The 21,763-nt window shown below is 40.9% G+C and overlaps 1 protein-coding gene across 1 annotated transcript; it reads right to left on the bottom strand.

Moving 5' to 3' along the window:
• Positions 1 to 10,755: 10,755 nt before the first annotated feature.
• LOC129677813 (beta-defensin 50-like) lies at positions 10,756 to 17,485 on the bottom strand. Its single transcript, XM_055608437.1, has 2 exons — positions 17,428 to 17,485; positions 10,756 to 10,919 (listed from the first exon to the last, which is right to left on the bottom strand). Exons 1-2 carry the CDS (start codon positions 17,483 to 17,485, stop codon positions 10,756 to 10,758), a joined length of 222 nt encoding a protein of 73 aa, XP_055464412.1.
• Between the last annotated feature and the right edge of the window lie 4,278 nt (positions 17,486 to 21,763).

Below are 21,763 nucleotides of genomic sequence, written 5' to 3'. Positions count from 1 at the left end.
ACAGATCCAAGCCACTTCAGTCACTAGTCACAGCAGCCAAGGCATGGAACCAATTCAGATGCCCTTAAGCAGATGAGTGTACATGTAAACTTCTCTTCTGCCACAATGAAGGGAGAGTGTGCCATTTGAAGGAAAGTGATAGAAGTGATGAGCATCAGGCAAGAGGAATAGGATGGTCTCAGAGAGACAAGTACCACGGATGTTCCCTCACACATGGAACCTAAGGGTATAAATGAATGCATAAAGAAGAAAGGGAAATAGAAATATGAAAAGAGAAACAGGGTAGGGATGGGGTAATAAAGAGATGAATTTGTTCAAAGTCCATAAAACCCATGAATGAAAATAGAACTTGAACCACACTGTATTTTATATCAAATATGCACTAGTTTGAAAAGGCAGGAACTACTAAGCTCATTGTTTTTAGTAATCTCTTACATGAAGGGTACAATCAGCTATGGACTCAGTGTCAGTGTTTTCTTTGTTTGTTTTTTGTTTTCTAAAAAAGCATTATTTTGGTTCATTCTACATCATCAAAATTATTGAACTCCATAGTGATTTTCTATTGAATTTGTGGAATTGTATTCTCTACATATGTTTTAAGGACAGAGATGTTTCCACTCTGCTGAGCATGGTGGCTCATGCCTTTAATCCCAGCATGCAGGAGGCAGAGGCAGGTGCAGCTCTGTAAATTCAAGGCCAGCCTGTTCAACAAATCCAGGAGAGCCAGGGCTGTGTTATACAGAGAAACGCTGTCTTACCAACCAACCAACCAACCAACCAAACAAACAAACAAACAAACAAACACACAAAAGGAAGCTGTGATGTTTCGACTGTCCAGAGTATTTTATCTGTGATTTCTCCTGAAGTCTGATGGGCCAAGGAAATACTCCATGTACTTCTCAGTCATGTGACTCAACCTGTATGTGTTAGAAATCTCTTATTTATATATTATCATGTCAAATTTATGAAGTGTTCCATTGGCACAGGAAACAACTTCCTGAACAGAATACCAACAGCACAGGCTCTAAGAGCAACAATCAATAAATGGGACCTCATGAAACTGAAAAACTTCTGTAAAGCAAAGGACTCTGTCCTCAGAACAAAATGACAGTCTACAGATTGGGAAAAGATCTTCACCAACTCTATATCTGATAGAGGGCTAATATCCAGTATATATAAAGAACTAAAGAAGTTAAACAGCAAAAAAAACAAGTAATCCAATTGAAAAATGGGGTGTAGAGCTAAATAGAGAAATCTCTGCAGAGGGATATTGAATGGCAGAGAAACACTTAAAGAAATGCTCAATGTCATTAGCCATCAGGGAAACGCAAATCAAAACAACCCTAAGATTTCACCTTACACCCATCAGAATGGCTAAGATCAAAAACTCAAGAGACAACACATGCTGGAGAGGTTGTGGCGAAGGGGGAACCCTCTTCCACTGCTGGTGGGAATGTGAACTTGTACAACTACTCTGGAAAGCAATCTGGCGCTTTCTCAGACAACTAGGAATAGTGCTTCCTCAAGATCCAGCTATACCACTCCTAGGCATATATCCAAAAGTTTCTCAAGTACACAATAAACACATTTGCTCAACCATGTTTGTAGCAGCCTTATTTGTAATAGCCAGAAGCTGGAAACAGCCCAGATGCACCTCAGTGGAGGAATGGATGCACAAATTGTGGTATATCTACACAATGGAATATTACTCAGCAATAAAAAACAAGGAAATCATGAAATTTGCAGGTAAATGATAGGATCTGAAAAAGATCATCCTGAGTGAGCTTTCCCAGAAACAGAAAGATGCAGATGGTATATACTCACTCATATAGACATATAATATAGGATAAACCTACTAAAATCTGTACACCTAAAGAAACTAATCAAGAGGGAGGACTCTTGCTAAAATGCTCAATTTCTATCCAGAAAGGCAAAGAGGATGGACATCAGAAGAAGGAGAAAAGAGGGAACAAGTCAGGAGCCTGACACAGAGGACCTCTGAAAAGCTCTGCCCTGCAGACTATCAATGCAGATGCTGAGACTTATGAGCAACCTTTGGGCAAAATACAGGGAATCTTAGGAAAAAGTGGGAAACAGTAAGATCTGGAGAGGACAGGAACTCCACAAGGAGAGCAACAGAACCAAAAAATCTGGGGTCTTTCCTGAGACTGCTAATCCAACCAAGGACTATGCATGGAGATAACCTAAGACCTCTGCACAGATGTAGCCCATGCCAGTTCAGTATCCAAATGGGTTCCATTGTAATAGGAACAGGGACTGTCTCTGACATAAACTGATTGGCCTGATCTTTAATTACCTCCCCCTGAGGGGGAAGCAGCATTACCAGGCCATGGAAGAAGACAACTCAGCCACTCCTAATGAGACCTGATTGACTAGGATCAGAAGGAAGGAAAAGAAGTCCTCTCCTATCAGTGGACTTGGGGAGGGGCTGGCATGCAGAGGGTGGAGAAAGAGAGGGATTGGGATGGGAGGAGGGCGGGAACCATGGGGGGGATACAAAGTGAATAAAGTGTAACCAATAAAGAAAAAAATTATGAAGAGTTCATATCCAAACCTAGCTACAGAATTATAATTTATTCTAGGAACTATAAACTAGAAAATAACGCAACTGTATAAGCTCCACCCTGACCGCGGGTGCCTGTGTATAGAAGGGAAGAAGAAGAAAGGCAGCTGAGTTAATTCTTTACTTTCTCTGACATGCCCTTGCTGCCACAATGTGCGTGGCACCTCTGAAACTACAAGCCCAGCAGCCTGTCCCCTATTTGAATGTTCTGTCAGTTACTGTGTTGGAGACACAGACAGGAACTGAAACAGCAGGACTGACCCAGAGCTTATTCGTATGCACCGGCCATGTTCCTGGGCATCTTACAACACAGGGACCTAGAGACCGTCAAGGATTTATGCCAAAGTGCCAGGTGCATCAGGTGGACTCTGAACTTGGGCATTTCTCTACTATGTGTACATCGCAGATCTGCTGAGAGGCTCCAGAAAAGTCAATTCAGTTTTTGGGTATAATTTCATCAAAATAAATAGCTGACTGATGTGTCGGGAAAACCTGAGAATTTCCAGATCCTTGATTTCCAAGTTTGAAACTTTCCCAAGCCTTCTAGATGACTTGTTAAAACAATATACTCCTGCCAATATCCATGAAAACGAAATTTCCTGTGTAGCTTTCTGACATTGAGGAACACAGAGGGAGAAATTCTGAGAGTGGCTGTGCATATATGAGGCAGAGCCATAAGCCAATTAGATCCATCTCTGGGAGAGAGATAGAGAGATAGAGATAGAAAGATAGAGATAGAGAGATAGAGAGAGAGAGAGATAGATAGATAGATAGATAGATAGATATAGATAGATAGATAGATAGATAGATAGATAGATAGATAGATAGATAGATAGATGATAGCTTTCAGGAAAGGATACTGATGTTTTTAGAGTTTTTTTTCACCTTTAATTTCTATAATTACTTCATTGTTGAGATGAGGAAAATAAGGACCAGAAACTTCACTTGATCTGAATTAACAGAAGTGACAGACTGGGAAAATACGCTTTAATTTTTTTGTGCTAAACCTGCTTGCTCCAGAGTCAGAGATAGGTTGCTTTGGCTCAGGGTATGTGGGATCTTCTATACCCAGACAAAAAGCATCCATCCAAGAATGGAGGCATTCCCTCGGGGGATAATCTGGCATGTGTCAGGCAATAGAATGCCTCCTGTGGTTATCTGACTGCTTGAACATTTTGGGAAAGTTCCAGCCTCTGTTGGAGGGGTGGTGGCATGTCCCTGGGTCAGGGCACCTAGTGTACACCTCTCAATGACTGGGATGAGTATGGATATGCCTGTTGGTGGATCTGAAGCTCCTCTGTGTGTGTGGACCCTCTTTGCAGGTGAAGAAGACTCCCTTTTCTACAAGACATTTCCTCCATGCTCTACACAGGACTGGAACTGTGTGTATGTCTGAATCTCAGCCAGGATTGTGTGTAATCACTCCAGTTTTCTGCCTCCATGTCCCCTGTCCTGGGGGGTGCTGCAAGTCCTCAGGCTTACCTGGGATGGTACAGGAAAAGAGGAGGCAGCTTATCAGCAGTAGAGTGCAGAGAGTCTCCATGGTGGGGAGAATGAGCGCTCAGACTTCCTGGAGGACCAGGGACTCCTGCCAGGCTGTGTTGCATGGAGCCTGAGGGTTGCCTGCCCTGCCGCTGGATTTATAGAGACCAGGGACTGCATAATTTCACTCATGAACAGAGAGTGAAGCTCCATTAACCTGCCCTCCTGCTGTGTGCCCTGAGGCATTCCTGATGCTGATCATAGGTGATCATGTTTAGCTCTGAACTGGTTTTGTTTTCATTCTGGAATCCCAAAACTGGCCTCCTGGTTGGGTTGCTGTCTTTCAGGTCAGAGGGTCTGAATGTTCTTTGCCAAGTAGCCCATGCTAGTATCTTTCCGGGCCAAAACTGCTCAAGAGAACCTACAGGAGGAGGACCTGCAACCTAGCATTCCTAAAGGGTAGCTCAGAAGTCACCCCTCCCTGAACAGAAGCTAAGCTGATTGAGGGATGAAAGTTCTTTCTCAGTAGCACTTGTCTCTCCCCCCTCCTCTATCCCTTTTAAAAAGAACTCTGTCCTTCTCTGCAGTTCTCCCTCAAACTGGGCCAGTGTTCCAAGACATTTACTGATACACAGAAATGCTGCTGCCTGACAGGGGTTCATGTGACTGCTCAGGTGAGCACTCTGTAAGCTTCTATTTGGGACTAAGGATAAAGTCCTGTAAGTGCCTGCAAGGACAACTCTGGGATCTTTGGAGGTGACAGGCCACAGGCAGCCAGGTATCCTAGAGCACTAGAATTGAGCCAGCATCTGCTTCACAATGTGGAGACATGTACACATGGAGGGAATAGGATGTAGGGGGAGGCTTAGAGACTGTCAGAAAAGGTGAGGGCAGGTGCAATAAAAGGAAAGGAGGACCACCCCTATCAGTGGACTGGGGGAGGGCAAGGGAGGAGAAGAGGGAGGGAGAGTGGCATTGGGAGGGGGACAAGGAGGGGCCTACAGCTGAGTACAAAGTAAATAAATTATAATTAATAAAAAATTAAAATTAAAATTAAAAAGAAAGGAGTCCCAGCCTCACATCACCTCCTTTCTCCTGTTCTTTGTGGGTATCCTAAGAACTCTGGGAGACAGTTAGCATGGGTCATAGACAATTAGATTGTGTTAAACTTCAAGTAATGATATTTAAGCTTTTTCATTCTAAGATTCTTTCCTTTAAAATAGAGATAATATTCAGTACTCATACAATCATTGTGAAATATAGATTCTGCAATTTTAAAATTTCAAAGTACCAACAGCAGGGAAGTAAAACTACTGTTATGTGTTTTTATATATAATGCATCTCTATCTATGTATTTATGTAACTATGTATCTATGTATCTATGTATCTATGTATGTATCTATCTATCTATCTATCTAACTATCTATCTATCTATCTATCTATCTATCTATCCATTCATCTATCTCTATTTAATTTAGTGATTCAGGGAGTAAACACAATCCATACTCAGGAAAGGTGAGCCCAACTCTAGCTTAGATTCTGCCCTGAAATTTAGAGACTCTTGTTTTTTAAGACTATGGCCATAGACTCAGCTTCCTGCTGATTACCAACTTTGTTTCTCAGTGGGAACCCTCATTCTACTTCGTGTGTTATCTGGTTACCCCATGTTTCCCAGTTGCTTGCATGGACAATAGAGCCCAGAGAAGACAGCCCTCCACCGATGACTGTACCTAATGACTCGAGTGGTGGGTTGATTAGCTTTAATTTTCGACTTGACACAATGTAGTTTTTTCTGTAAAGAGTCTTAAGACTGGACTGTTTACTGTGGGTTTGTCTGTGGCTATGTGACTGTCTTATTATTGATATATGATGACAATACAGCCCACTGTGGGTGACACCATTCCCAAGGCAGGGAGTCCTGACTGGGGAAGAGTAGAGTCATGTATCTGAAACTGCTGAAGGTTGAGAAGCTCCCAGAAATACATGGAATATGTGTTTGATGTGCAGCTTAGACCAAGCCAATAGCATGCAAGAGGAGAGAGGGGAGGCAGATAGAAAGAAGGAACTCTGTGTGCCTGTGTGCTTTCAGGTACCCAAATGCTCTAAGGAACATTGTCTAAGGTCCTTCCTTAGACAATGAGAAAGCTTTAGGAGGTTTTGATCAAAGGAAAACCCTTAGCCAAGATCTCATCCCTTCCAGGAGAGCTATGCACTCTCCCTTTCTCCTCTTCTGGCTTCTGGCTGGAAACAATAGTGAGTCAAACTTAGCGTTACCATATGTACTTGTGCAGAGAAGAACACCCTCCAGTGATCATGTTCCCCATGTAGCTCAGGAGGGACTGTGTTGTGGTCAGGGCAGTTCCCAGAATTGCTTGGAGCCATATTGTCTACTTGGCAGTGTAGGCTGAGGTCACTCTTCACACAGTGCAGCAATTGGCTACATTTTCCAACAGACAGGGACATCTTCACCTGGTGCACAGCTCTGTGTCCCACTTTCTTAGTTACTGGTCATTTCTGCAGAAAGAGCAGCTGGAAGGAAACATTTGTCAGAGTCCACTTGTTCTGGACCAGCGCTGCTCTGAGGTTCTGAGGTGAGGATGAAGGAATAAAGCCACAGGGGACATGTGAGGTAAAAACAGGCAGGATCAAAACGATGCTACATACTCCAAAACATCAAGAACCACAAACCCTGGTGTGGTAAAGAATGTGGGATAGGAATGGAGGGTGATCAGGTCAATGAGAGAATTGACTGGGAGAGAGATTTCTTTATTACAATGGTCTTGTCGTTTGCTATGTTGGAAAATAAATACCTTTTTGGAGGTTTTGTTACAGCTTCCATTTATTCACTTGTCAGGCTTTGTTAGGGCAAAGTACCTGACCAAACTTTACCAGGGAAGAACTTGCAATTTTCCTCTGACACTTGCCTGGGGCAGGACACTTGTGCACTCAGTGAGACCCGCCCTTTCTGTGAAGAGTTTCAGTCCTTCCCAGATCTCCCACCCAGTCACAGCTCTTTAGGTGTTATTGTTCATTAATTACATCACCTGCAGCCAGCTGAGGAGAGAGGGTTGGGGTGTCAGTTATCCTCCCAAGCCTTCAGATTATTAGAATTAAATATTACTATTATTTTAATCCTTTATTAATTATTTTAATAGTAAAATATTACTATTATTTTAATACTATAATTTTAATACTTTGCATATTCTCTGAAAATAAAACAATGAGATGCGAATTCACCATAGACTTCCACTTGCAGGGAAGATCTTACTCTGAATTCTGCACAGCTTAAGCTTCCTCAATACACTGGAGCCCCCAAAATGTGAGTCTTTGCATGTCTGCCTTGTGGCTGTCCTTATCCATATGACTTCATGAAACAGCCCTGCACCAGCTGAAATGGACACTGTCACTTGTCAATACAGAGGAGTTAGTTACTAGGTAACATGCATAACTGCTAATTACGCTGGTGTTAGAATGTGGTGGTAGTAGTTCTCTTCTGGGGTCTATGGATTCCCCAGTCATGGGTAGCTGACTAGGTTTATAGGACTGGGCATGTTTTTCCTCCTGGCGGGCAGCCTTACATCCAATTAGACTCCATTTTGTTTTACTCAGAAAGTATAGGATCTTTTATTTTAGTCTGTGTTTGTTAGTTTATGCTTTTTTTTTTTTTTTACAAGGGTTTATGTCATTCAGGAAGACCCTAAACTTCCTGCGTAGTTGGGGTGACCCTCAGCTTGCCATCCTCTGCTTCAGTTCCTCTTGATGGCGTGTATCGTGATGGTGCATCACTGTGGAGCTGGGGACCAAAGCCAGGGCTTCACAGATGCTGGGCCAGTGCTCGACCAGCTAGACTCTAGCCCTGTTCGTTACTTTGTTAAGATGTGGCTGTCTGCTGGTCTTTGCCTGTGGTGTTTAATTCTATTTCAGTTTAGAAAATATTTATTTCTTTATATATAAAAAGATTTCCAACAAAATTCTTTGATATGGTACTACTCATTCTTTGAATTTTCTCAATGTCATTTTACCAGAGAATTTCTTGAGTATGTGCAGAATATATTTTATCTTTTTCCTCCCCTCTTTTTATACTTTCACCCATTTACTCAAAATATTCTTTAATATTCATTTAATTTTTCTCATTTGCCAGCAATTCTGAGATATCAAAAATCTTCTTTCTAGTCTCTTATCTTACCCTAGAACATTTTATTACTGTCTTAGAATGCAAGTTCTCAGGGGCAGTGTGTGCCAGCTTCCTGTGGCTGTGTTTTTCAGGTTCACTTTTATACTGACTTGCTGTAGTGTTTGCTTGTGCATTCAAGATTAATAATGAAGATGTTAGCTCTGTTTTTTAGAAGCAGAGTGTCCTTGCAAGTGGTTTCACTGGGAGATGTTTCCCTGATAAGCTTTTCTTTACTACACAAAACCACCTGGAGCCATTAAGGGGGTTAGTTGGGGCACTCATAGATGACAAGTTGTTTTTTTTAATGAGCTGAGTGTTCAGGCCGCACAGGAGAATGTGTAGCTGGCAAGGCGGCAGTCAAGATGGTTTGATATTTAAGATTGTTTATTAACTTGGCTGCGTGATAATGTCAGGTCTCGGCTCAAGCATGATTCTGGATGTTTCAGAGAGAGGATGTTTTAGATAAAACTGCTTGTGTGTTTGTGTAATGGTCAGATAGATGTGCTAATGTGGAACACATAGATATATGGGAAGCCAGCTTAATATTTTTGTGTGTTAATAGATTTCATTTTAAACTTATTATACCTTGGCCAGTTGATATCCGTGGAGAACTGCCATTTTCTGAGGAAAAATAGACGAGGCATCGATGAGCCTGGGAGAAAGAGGGTAGTTGGGGAAGGAAAGAGGGAGAGGAAACTGTGGTTGAAATGTTAAACAAGCAAACAAACAAATGCAGTAATAATTTTCAATAATATTGTTTCTTTGATAATTTCACACAATGCATTCTGAACATATCCATCTCCTTCACCAGCTCTCAGCAGATCTACAACAACCTTCCCAAACACTCAGTCCTCATCTCTCTGTTAAACCAGCCCATGTCTGTCAACTGTTCTTCAGGGTGGGCCATTCTCTGGAGTGTGCTTTATATGGTACTGGTCCCACTATAACAGAAAACTGACTCTGCCTTTACCAGGCGTGATCAAATCCCAACATCTCCCCTGCTGATAGTGGGAGTACATGCCTACCCACACATCTCTGCTGGAATGTTGTCTGATATGAGGAAAGCAAGGTTTGTTAGTTCCAGAAGATCCTGAAGCAGAGGCAGATCCCGTTGTAGGTGTACAAGACACCACTGAGGATATAAGGCAGCAAGGAAAGGAACAGAACATTGGAGGCTCCTTTGAAAAGTGAGGCCTGATGTGGTCTTTAGCTTAGATGGGCTCCTTTGGATAAATTCTGGGGATTGTTTTCTTTTATACTGATACCTGGGAAGCCCTAGTCACTTGAGAGCTGTCCTTGTTTTGTCCAAACAAGAAGAGAACCAAATATATCTCCACACAGGGGGCTTTTCTGAGAGTGATTCTCCAACCAAGGACCATGCATGGATATAACCTAGAACTCCTGCTCTGACACAGCCCATGGCAGCGCAGTGTCCAAGTTGGTACCCTAGTAAGGGGAACAGGGACTGCCTCTGACATGAACTTAATGCCTGGCTCTTTGACTTCCCGACCCTCCGTGGAGGAGCAGCCTAGCTAGAATATAGAGGAGGATATTGCAGCCAGTCCTGATGAGACCTTATAAGCTAGGGTCAGATGGAAGGAGAGGAGGATGTCCCCTATCAGTGGATTTAGAGAGGGGCAGGGAGGAAATGAGAGAGGGAGGGTGGGATTGGGAGGGAATGAAGGAAGGGCTGCAGCTGGGATACAGAGTAAATAAACTGTAATTAATATAAAAAATAAAGATTTATAAAAAAAGCAGAGTATTGTCTACTGAACTGTACATGCTTGAGGGAGGGGGCAGCTTTGGTCTCTAAAGTTTGCATATTCCAGGCACCCTACTGGGGAACTCTGTACAGTCTTTATGCGATGAGTGTGTATGGGTGTGGGACTTTCTTCCCCACTGTATATACATTTCTGGTTTACTTTGTAGACTACCTGAACATCAAAACAAACTGCAAGTAAAGCATATATATGTACATATATATGTGTGTAAATATATATGTATGTATATATATGTGTGTGTGTATATATATATATATATATATATATATATATATATATAAAATATACTCTATATGTCTGTAGACACTGAACAAAGCAGACTGCTTTCTATTATGTGCTTCAGATGAAAGAGTTGATTAAAAAATCATAATTGAAGAGAATGTATTTTAGTGATAGTTTGTCCCTTGGACTCAAAGTACACGTTTTCTGAGTCTCCATCCAGTGAGGTGACCCCCACCCTGAGTCAATGCCACCCCATAGTTGCCCCATGTTGGTTTACAGATAACCTGAATTGGAAATGACCTTATTTAATGCCTGGTCATCTTCCCCTGGTCTGAGAAGGGTGAGTACACTGGCTCTTACTTAGGTCCAAGATTCAGATTCCACCCCCACATTTTTACTAACTTATTTTAAGTAGAGACACAAGACTCACTTGATTCTGAAAAAAAGCATTTTCAAAGGGAGCTTTGCTTTATTGAAATAATGGTAAAATGTTCTTCATTGGCTTCAGTGCTTTATATATTAGTCAGTCTCACAGGTACCATGCAGCATACAGAGTTCCTGTTATTACAGTTGCCATCCATGTTGCCATAGAAAGGACAGTTATCACTGAAAATGATTCCTAATTTCGGTATACATTTGAATCTGACATGGGGTGTATTAGGTTGACGGCCAGCACCTGAAAGGAGAGAACACATATATTGTCACACGTTTCCTGTAGCTGTAATGAGTACTTTTGTTGAAGATGAGAGACACTGACCTGAAAGCTCATGGGAGAATTTTCCCTTCTAAGCCAATTAACTAATCTAGATGGGAACTAAGAAAAGCAGACCTGTGAATAGCTCAGTGGCCAGACAGAACAGCAAAGCTCTTAACATGCTATTCTTTCACTGAGAGCCCTTGAGATGTGCAGAGAGCTCAAATGATGCCCCCTGGTCAATTTTAAACTCAGTCTACCACAAGACAAAAGTGATTTTCTTCAGGAGAGAGCCAGCCCCTGACACCGTTAATGATACTTTTCTATGATGCCAACAGGAGCCTAGCATAACTGTCCTCTGAGAGGCTCCACCCAGTGAATGAAACAGTGCAAAGACCCACAGCCAAACATTAGGCTGAATTTGGGGAGTCTTGTGGAAGAGTTAAGGGAAGGACAGCAGGACACAAATAGAACAAGAACTCCACTAGAAGACCAACAGAGGCAAATAACTGAGGCCCATGGGGACTCACAGAGACTAAAGCACCAACCAAAGAGCATGCATAGACTGGACCTATGCCTCCTACACATATGTAGGTGATGGGCAGCCTCGTTTTCATGTGAGCTGCCTAACAAATGGAGCAGGGGTCATATTTGACATGGACTCTGTTGCCTACTTTAGGATCACTTGCCCCTGGGGGGATGCCTTGTCTGGCCTTAGGATGTGCTTAATTCTGATGCAACTTGATGTGCTGCGGTGAGTTGAGAGGGGCTCCTCTTTTCCTCCGAAAAGTGGAGAGGGAAGGAAGAAGAGGGTGGGACTGGGAGGAGAGGAGGGGATTGTGATAGAGTGTAAAATGAATAAATAAATGCATTAATGAGAAAAGGAAAAAAAAAAAACACAAGAAAACGCTGCCATAGGATCTGTGGCTATGAGCCCTTGTTCACCAGTCTCCTGACTCTCTGGTCCTTTCCACTTCAGTACCAGCTCTCCAATGTCTCTAACCCTGCTTCTGGAACTTGGCATCTTCTCCTGTGGGGCTGATATGTGTTTACTCTATGATGATATCATAGTTTTCTACAGTTGGAATTTATTGTTGCTTGTGCTTGGTGCCATGAAGTCTCACAACAAATAGGTGCCCTAATAGATCTCCATGTTCTTGGTGAGTGACCACCAAGCCCTTGCTTTATGACTCATGGTTATTCAGTGGGAGATGTGTCATTCCCCCACCTCGACCCCGCCAGGTCTCCTGCGTTTCAACACTCGGTCTCTATGGTAGCTCTGTTTGAGGAGTTTTATCCTGACTTGCTAGAAGAAGCATGTCACTGGCGGCTGGCTTTGAGATGTTGAGAGTTCACCATACTCTGAGTTCTTCATGTATATGGTGAACAACATGACCTCTTAAAATCCTGCTGTGTCCACCACCTCTGCTGCTTACTGTGAAACACCCTGCTCCCCTCCAGGACAGACTCTTATCTTTCCAGTGTCATAAGCTCAAATAAACTCTTCTTCAGTTGTCTCATCATTAGGTAAGTAAATAATACACTAGTATTATAGCTTACGTGCCTGAAACATCTTGTGCTGAAACCCAGTGCCTCAGCATGTCTCAGTAATAATTGGTCTAGCATTTTGAAACAGCTCATTGCAGTTAAATAAGGCCATCCTGGTAAGAAATATAAGATAGGCTTTACCCTTAATGAAAGCATGGAACTACAGCTGCAAAGAAAGAAAGCTGAGTTTGGATGCTGGGAGAGTATCATCCCCAAACCAAAGAGAGGGACCACATGACCAGCTAACCTTGGAGCCCCAATCCCCAAACTTTCCACTTTATAGTAATATTAAAAAATGCCTCTCTGCTGTTGAAGACCCTTTGTCTGTGACTTTTTGTGATAGGAACCTGAGCAGATGAAAACAACAAGCCATGTCCACCTGGGAGACACTACATCACAACACTGTGTGACCGTGTGTGGGAAGATGTTTCCATAGGGATTAAAGTTGCTCTCATGGTCACTTCTACACAGTGTCTCATGTTGAAGCTTTTTCCAATGAGTCTAGTCTAAGCAACTAATATGATTTTAATAATTCACACTAAAATATACCTTGATGTTATGTCCTTATTTCTAAGACTATCCTTCCTGTGTGTAGTCGATCTTGTTGTTGAATTCCAAACTTGAGCCCTAGGAAAAGATACATATCACCATAGTTGTGTCCTATCATCCAAGAATAAAAGAAGTTTCTCACTGTTCTTCTCCTCTTTGCTCTTAGTCTTCCCAGTATTGGAGTCATTAGCTGGATAGAGCTATTTGAGTTTGGATTAATTGAAGTTTCACCAGCAATAATGTCAGTTCACATTTTCCAAATGGGGCTCGTGGTTACTAGGTGGCACAGGGAATATATAGAATACATGGATCACACAGAAGCTTGCTTGGACTGTGTTTCCATAGAGATAGAAGAGGATGAACAGATGTTCTGATAATTCCATCCCATCTTATCGTCTGCTTAGTGAATCACCTTAGGTAAAGCCATTTGGCTGCTAATCTCTGACTGATTTCCAGCCCTTAGTCATTATCTCTGTCACTGTGGTTCCTGCGTATGCTGTCCATAATGGCCCTATGTGGTAATCGCATTAATATGATGTCAAATCTACCTTCCATGCATGTTCCAGCTCTACCTCTCATCATAGGAGTTTCTCAGTAGTATAAATTATGAGTATCATAATGCTGATGTATCTTTGGCATATAAATTTGGTTTCTCTTACATGCAAAGTACTAGGATTGCTAACCATGTATTTGGATTGCATTGGAAATTATATAGAAAACTCCAACGAACTGTTTTCTATAAGACTCACACTAGTTTGTTCTCTACATAGTTCATGACGTAATTCATTTTTCATATCTCAGCAACAGTGTTCCATTTTACTTTGTTAAAAAGGCATTCTCCTGCTCTTTGATCACCTCCCCCTGAGGGGGAAGCAGCCTTACCAGGCCACAGAAGAAGACAATGCAGCCATTCCTGATGTGATCTGATAGACTAAGATCAGAAGGAAGGAGAGGAGGACCTCCCCTATCAGTGGACTTGGGGAGGGGCATGCATGAAGAAAGGGGAGGGAGGGTAGGATCGGGAGGGGAGGAGGGAGGGGCTTATGGGGGATACAAAATGAATAAAGTGTAATTAATAATAATAATAAAAAGAAAAAAGGCATTTTCATAGGCATGAAGGGATGCCTCATTGATGTCTCAATGTATAGTTAACTAATAATAATAGAGGGTGAGCATTTTTCTATGAACATTTTGTTCATCTGAATGTCCTAACTTCAGAACATCTATCAGTCCCCTCGATTATTTTCTTTATGTTCTTCCAATGAATTCTTCCAGTTCCTTCAATATTGCGTATTTATGTTCACCATTAGAATGATCTAAGGCCATAAGAAACACACCCCACTAGCAAACAGACACAGTGAAGAAAAAAGTACAGATGTTGGGGAAGGTATTAAGCAAATGGATTTTGGGTCAACCATTCTAATATCAGACAAAGCTGACTTCAATTTAAAATTAGTCAGAGATCAAGAAGACCATTGTATATTAATAAGGAGATTAATATATCAAGAATAAATAATAGTTTAATTATACATTTATTGATTAACAGATATCCTGATTTCATAAAACAACATTAATGGACATAAAAGCACATGTAGTTATAGATAAAATAACAGTAGGTAACTTCAGGATACCACTTCTGTCTGGGTGAAGTCAACAAAAACCTTCAGAGTTGAAGTGACATAGACATTCTCAGCAGACATCTACTGAATATTACTTCTGGTATTACAGTATACTCATGCATCCCATCTAGTTTTCTCAAAAAGCTTTCATATTTTGTACAATAAAAGCAAGTCTATGAGGGAGCCCTAAGTGGCTCAGTTGGTAAAGCACCAGGCTCCAAGTCTGGAGAGGGGCAGGGGTTCAGTACTGAATAAAACTATTAAAAAAAGCAAGCCTATGAAAATAAGTAAGAACCTAAATATTTTTACTTTAGAAGGAAGCAAGAGCAGAAATGTATAGAAAGAAAATCAATAAAACCCACATTAATACACTGAAATGCATTCTTCAGCTGGGCTCAGTGGCATGCACTTGTAATCATAGCACTCAGGAAAGCAGAGGCAAGCAGATCTCCATGAATTCAGGGCCAGCCTGGTTTACAGAGTAAGTGCAGGGCAACCAAAGCTATATAGAGAAATCCTGTCTTCATAAACCAGAAACCAAAAACAAACAAACAAACAAATAAATAAATAAATAAATAACACATCTTTTTTCATAATAGTTAAACAAATGAAAGTTGAAATTTAGCAATTCTTAAAGCAAATGAACATGTAAAAAACATACTAAAATCTTTGGAATAGAGCTAAGACAACTCTAAAGGAAATTATATATGAGTGCTCACATTTAAAAAGCAGATAAACCTAAAATAAACAATCAGATCATGTACCTCAACATCTTAGAAAAAGGAGAATGATCCAAACAAGAATCAACAGATGGAAATAAATTATTAGCTCTTTAAACAGGTTTAAGATTTAATGAATGAAAGAGTAATGAGAAATATAGAAAAAGCAATAAAACATAAGTTTGTTTTTTTTAATGACAATCAATGTTTACATATTTTCAGGTAACAATAAAAACCCAAATGAATGAATTTCATTTTCATAAAATAAAATTAGAGATGGAAAAGATGATATTACAATAGATTAATGAATACTTGTTAAGTTTTGTTCCAAAACGGTTAATGAAAACCTGCAAAAACAAGTATAAATTCAGATATATTTTATCTACCAAAATTAAATTCAGAGACCGTAAAGAACTCAAAGAGATCAATCTACAACAGGCATCAAATTGAAATGAGGTTAAAGAGTTTCCATCAGGAAAAAAAGCACCAAGGCATTATGGATTCACAGCATAGTTCCACCAGATGTTTAAAGAAGAATTAAAATAATACACAAAGAGTGTTCCTCAAATTTTACATACGAGATAAGGGCAAGGAACACTACCAAGTTCCTTATATAAAGCAACATTATCTTGATACCAAAATGCAATGAGAACAAACAGAAGAGAAAACTAGAGCCCGATTCATCTGACTAATGTAGCAATCTTGATACCCATGTACTTGGATGCCATCTTAGGATGGATAAGAGTATGTGGCTATTCTACCCAGAATGTTCTGTTTTCTATCCTTGAGTGAGGTATACTCTTTGAGAAAAAAGATGCTTTTAAATTATCTTGACTTTGTAACATATGAAAGAAATGACAACTCTTTTCTCAGTGAAACTAATACACACACACAACTACACACACAACTGCAAATCCAGATAAATTAAACAGCGTTAGCTATACTGTTGAGCACACACTCAGCACATTTGCTACTTTCTAAACATTTCTATTCAGTAAGCAGATCTCCTCTCTAATGAACCAAAACAAGCACCCTGAAAAACCTCCCTGAGAATAATCTTTGATCCTGGCTTCAGAAAGAAAATGTCAGGCATAAGTATAAGGCCAATCTGTAAGGTAAAGTGATACCTGTGAACAAGGTAAGTTTTTTTTCATAGACTTTGACAGCCCTGGTTCTTCCTAGGGATCCCCTGTTTTGCATATGCATTAACAAGGCATATGCAAAGATACAAAGTGTGGAAGCTCAGAAATGGAAACTTGTTTGTTTGTTTGTTTGTTTGGTTGGTTGGCTTTTGAATTTTTTTTAAGACAAAAAGTTTCCCTGTGTAGCCCTGGCTGTTCTGCACCTCACTCTGTAGACTAGGCTGGCCTCAAACTCAGAGATATGCCTGCCTCTGTCTTTGCTTCTTGAGAGCTGGGATTAAAGATGTGTGCCACCACTGCCTGGCTCCAGTGTAATATTGTTCTATTATAAAAGCTCTGCTTCTCCCCTCAAGGAGACAACTTTGGCACATGGACGTGGCATCCTTTGATGTGACAGACACCAGACTCCCTATACATGGGGGAGACCTCCTCATCAGAAAATGTGTTTGCTTGTCACAATAAAGTCTCTGCCTGCCAGATAGCTTGCTTTGTCCCAAGATGGGCTGACAAGGCCTGGTCAGGAGGAGTGGTGACATTTCAGTAGGCACATGATGAGTGCCTCTCCCTGGACAAGGGAGGCTTTTCATTTACAAAGAGCATTAAGGCAGATGAGGCAGAATTCCTCCCCACAGGATATTCCCTTCATGCTCATGACACAGATGGATGATGAGCTGCTGGGAACTGCCTGTGACTAGCCCTGCATCCATCTATGTGCAGACCTGTAGTGTCCAAGGTCTAAATTATAGACTTGAAGGACATCAGTGCAGGCCATTATATCCAGGGTCACTCTCCTACTTCTCTCCCAAGCCTACAGAGCATCGCATCTTTCTCCTTCAGAGCATCATTCTCCAGTTCTCTCTAGTCTGTGTTTCCCATACCTGGGGCAGTTGCTCTAGCAGGTGGTAACATTTACCTATGACCATCAGGGAGAGGAGGCCGAATTTCAGCAGCAGAGTCCAGAAAGTCTTCATGATGTTTGTAGGCTGCGGACAGGGAACAGAGAGAACTAGAAACTCCAAGGAGCCTGAGGAGAAAAAACTATCCTGAAGACAGAGAGCTGCTAGATTTATAGAGAGGCATGATTGCATAATCTCATAAATGAGGCAAAGGGAAAAGCTGAAATCCAGAACGACAGAATCTTCAACAAGTGGATCTGGGCAAACTGGATAGAAATATGTAGAAAATGAAACTAGATGTTTGTGTTTCACCCGGCACAAATCTTGGTAGAGAAAGCAGAAAATGTGGTTCAAATTATAGGGAAAGGAAATACATTTCTGAATAGTTGCAACCCAGTAACCACAGGTATCATCAAAGCAGTTTAAAACTGGGACCTAATTAAACTAAAAAAAATAAATAAATGTGTACACACCAATTAGTGAAGACACAGCGTGCAGAATGATGAAAAATCTTTAACAGTTGTACATGTGACCAAGGATCTAGAATACATAAAGAGCACAAAATAACTAAATAAGAAAACAAACCTGCACCCAAGTCAGAGGAATCCCTGATGAAGGCCAGAACAGAGTACAGATAAACTTATAAGTTGCCCAGAATCTGAGCCTGGAATTGCTTCTGCTGTTTTCTCACTTGGCTAAGCTCCGAACACAAGCTTCCATCAACTTTGCATGGACTTTGAGCTTTAAGCAATATGATTCAGTTGTGTGTAGAGATTGCTCTGTGGCTAAGAATACTTGTTGCTTTTGCTGCAGAAGGCCCAGCTTTGATAGTTAGCAACTACGGATCTCTCTCATGATGCTGCTAACTTCCCCACTCAGCCAGATCTACCCACACTCTAGGCTCATTCCCTTCTGTCTACTTGACTTCATTCCACCAAAGCTATTTCTTAGTTTGTTTGTTTGTTTGTTTTTCACTAAGGCCAGTACTTTATTTTCAAACATTAGGAAAAATGGTTCCTTAGTGAACACCATTGCCATAAATGAAAATAGCACTATAGAACTATTAGTCATTACAATGATGTTTTTTCTGAATTAGGAAGACTAGATATATATTTACACATAGCCAAAACATTCTCTCCCACCCTCGCCTTCAAACTCTAAGCTCAATACAACCCCTCTTCTGCCTCTCCCTGCTCTGTTCATGTCAGACACAGAACTAACAAAAGAAGTCCACGTGCCCAGATCTCATTGCAAACATATCAACAACATGAATGATCAAGACAGTATATTCTTTCTGAAACATATCAGTCTATAGAAGTGTTTGCCTGAGAGAATCACCAAGATGAACACCAGAACATAGAATTTTAAAAAAATGATAATAAACTTTACCAAAGTATTCAGAGAGTTTAAAAATGACATACACACAATAAATAAATTTAGTAAATTTAAGAAAAAATCTTAAGAAGAAGAAGAAATGCCTGAGTAATGCCCAAGGAAATACAAATACAAGGTTGATGAAAATGACAGAGACAATCCAGGACTTGAGCAAGGGATTCAGTGAAGAGATGGATGTCTACATGTAGAAAAATGAAAATAGATCCATACTTATCACCCTGCACAAAACTGAAGTCCAAGTGGATCAAAGACCTCAACATAAAACCAGACACATTAAATCGGCTAGAAAAAAAAGTGGGGAATACCCTAGAACTCATTGGTACAGGAGAAAACTTCCTGAACAGAACACCAACAGCACAGGCTCTAAGAGCAACAATCAATAAATGGGACCTCATGAAATTGAAAAGCTTCTGTAAAGCAAAGGACACCGTCATCAAAACAAAGCGACTGCCTACAGATTGGGAAAGAATCATCACCAACCCTCTATCTGACAGAGGACTCATATCCAATATATATAAAGAACTAAACAAGCTGAAAAGCAACAAACCAAGTAATCCACTTAAAAAATGGGGAACAGAGCTAAAGAGAGAATTCTCTGCAGAGGAATATGGAATGGCAGAGAAGCACTTACAGAAATGCTCAACCTCATTAGCCATTAGGGAAATGCAAATTAAAACAACCCTGAGATTTCACCTTACACCCATCAGAATGGCCAAGATGAAAATCTCAAGGGACAACACATGCTGGAGAGGTTGTGGAGAAAGGGGAACCCTTCTCCACTGCTGGTGGGAATGTAAACTGGTACAACCACTCTGGAAATCAATCTGGCGCTTTCTCAGACAACTAGGAATAGCGCTTCCTCAAGATCCAGCCATACCACTCCTAGGCATATACCCAAAAGAGGCGCAAGTACACAAAAAGGACATTTGTTCAACCATGTTTGTAGCAGCTTTATTTGTAATAGCCAGAAGCTGGAAACAACCCAGATGCCCCTCAACTGAAGAATGGATGCAGAAACTGTGGTACATCTATACAATGGAGTATTACTCAGCAATGAAAAATAAGGAAATCATGAAATTTGCAGGTAAATGGTGGGACCTGGAAAGGATCATCCTGAGTGAGTTGACCCAGAAGCAAAAAGACACTCACGGTATATACTCACTCATATAAACATACAATATAGAATAAACCCACTAAAATCTGTACATCTAAACAAACTAAGCAAAAGAGAGGACCCTAACTAAAATGTTCAATCCCCATCCTGAAAGGCAAAGAGGATGGACATCAGAAGAAAACGAAAATAGGAAACAACCTCGGAACCCGCTACAGAGGGCCTCTGAAAGCCAGAAGAAAACAGGAAACAACCTTGAAACCTGCCACAGAGGGCCTCTGAAAGCTTCTGCAGTATAGCTGCTCAGCAGATGCTGAGCCTGATGGCCAACTGATGGGCAGAGTGAATGGAATTTTATGTAAGAAGTGGGAAATAGTAAGAGCTGGAGGGAACGGGAACTCCACAAGCAGAGCAACAGAACAAGATAATTTGAACACAGGGAACTTCCCAGAGACTCATACTCCAACCAAGGACTATTCGTGGAGATGACCTGGAACCCCTGCACAGGTGTAGCACATGGCAGTTCAGTGTCCAAGTGGGTTACATAGTAATGGGAAGAGGGACTGCCTCTGACATAATCTGATTGGCCTGCTCGTTGATCACTTCCCCCTGAGGGGGAGCAGCCTTACCAGGCCACAGTAGAGGACAATGCAGCCACTTTTGATGAGAACGGATAGACTAAGATCAGAAACAAGAGGAGAACCTCCCCTATCAGTGGACTTGGGGAGTGGCATGCATGCAGAAAGGGGAGGGAGGGTGGGATCGGTAGGGGAGGAGGGAGGGGCTTATGGGGGGATACAAAATGAATAATGTGTAATTAATAAAAAAAAGTATAAAAAAAAAGAGATAGAAACATTCGACAAGGACACATGCAGAAATGAAGATGCAATTGAAAAATCCAATAACTCAACTATAAACCCAAAGGAAATCCTTACAAGCAGAATAAATCAAGCATTAAATGAACTTGAAAGATGTATAGAGGATATTCCCCCAAAACAACAAAGAATACACATTCTACTCAGATGCACATAGAATCGTTTCTAAAATGGAATACATTCTGTGACACAAAACAAATATTTACAAATTGAAATATTTCCTTGTGTCTTTTCTGATTACAATGCTATAAAACTTACACTGAGGAAGAAACCCTCTAGTAAACACAAACACAGGGAGATTAAACAACTCATTTAATGAAGAATGGGTCAAAGAAGAAATCAAGGAAAAATTAAGAAAATTCTTGGAACTAAATAAAAATGAGAACACATCACAACAAAACCTCTAGGACGCAATGAAAGCAGTCATAAGAGAAAAATTTATAGAACTACCTACCTACATTAAAAACAAGAAAGCACAAATAAATGACTTCCTGATGCAACTCAAAAAAAATTTAAAGAAGAACAAACTAAATCTAGGCTCAGCCAATTTCATAAAATAATAAAAATCATGGCAGGAATCAGTGAAATAGAACCAGAGAAAATAATATAAAGAATCAAGTAATCTAAGAGCTAGTCCTTTGGAAAGATGTTGAAAGAAGAAAACAATAGAAAGACCTGGAGGGAAAAGTAGCTCCACAAGGAGAGCAACAGAACCAAAAAATCTTGGCCCAGGGATCTTTTCTGAGACTGATACTCTGACCAAGGACCATGGATGGAGATAACCTAGAACTGCTGCACAGATGTAGATTATGGCAGACAGATGTGTCTAAGTAGGTTCCGTGGGAGTAAGGGGATCATGGATTGTCTCTGATATGAATACAGTGACTGGCTCTTTGATCACCTCCCCCTAAAGGGGGAGCAGCCTTACCAGTCACAGAAGAAGACAATACAGCCAGTTCTGATGAGACCTGA

Source organism: Psammomys obesus, unplaced genomic scaffold (assembly GCF_907164565.1).
Source record: "Psammomys obesus unplaced genomic scaffold, mPsaObe1.curated_primary_1811, whole genome shotgun sequence".
NCBI lineage: Eukaryota > Metazoa > Chordata > Mammalia > Rodentia > Muridae > Psammomys > Psammomys obesus.
The sequence above is the reverse complement of the archived record's forward strand: the minus strand, read 5'-3'. Positions and strand labels throughout refer to the sequence as shown.

Excerpts from the sequence above, each read along its gene's own strand:
- LOC129677813 (XM_055608437.1), bottom strand. The coding sequence starts at position 17,485 with ATGAAGACTTTCTGGACTCTGCTGCTGAAATTCGGCCTCCTCTCCCTG. Across the intron at positions 10,920-17,427 it reads CCTCTCCCTGATGGTCATAG|GTGCTGGCCGTCAACCTAAT; the intron begins GTAAATGTTACC and ends CTCTCCTTTCAG.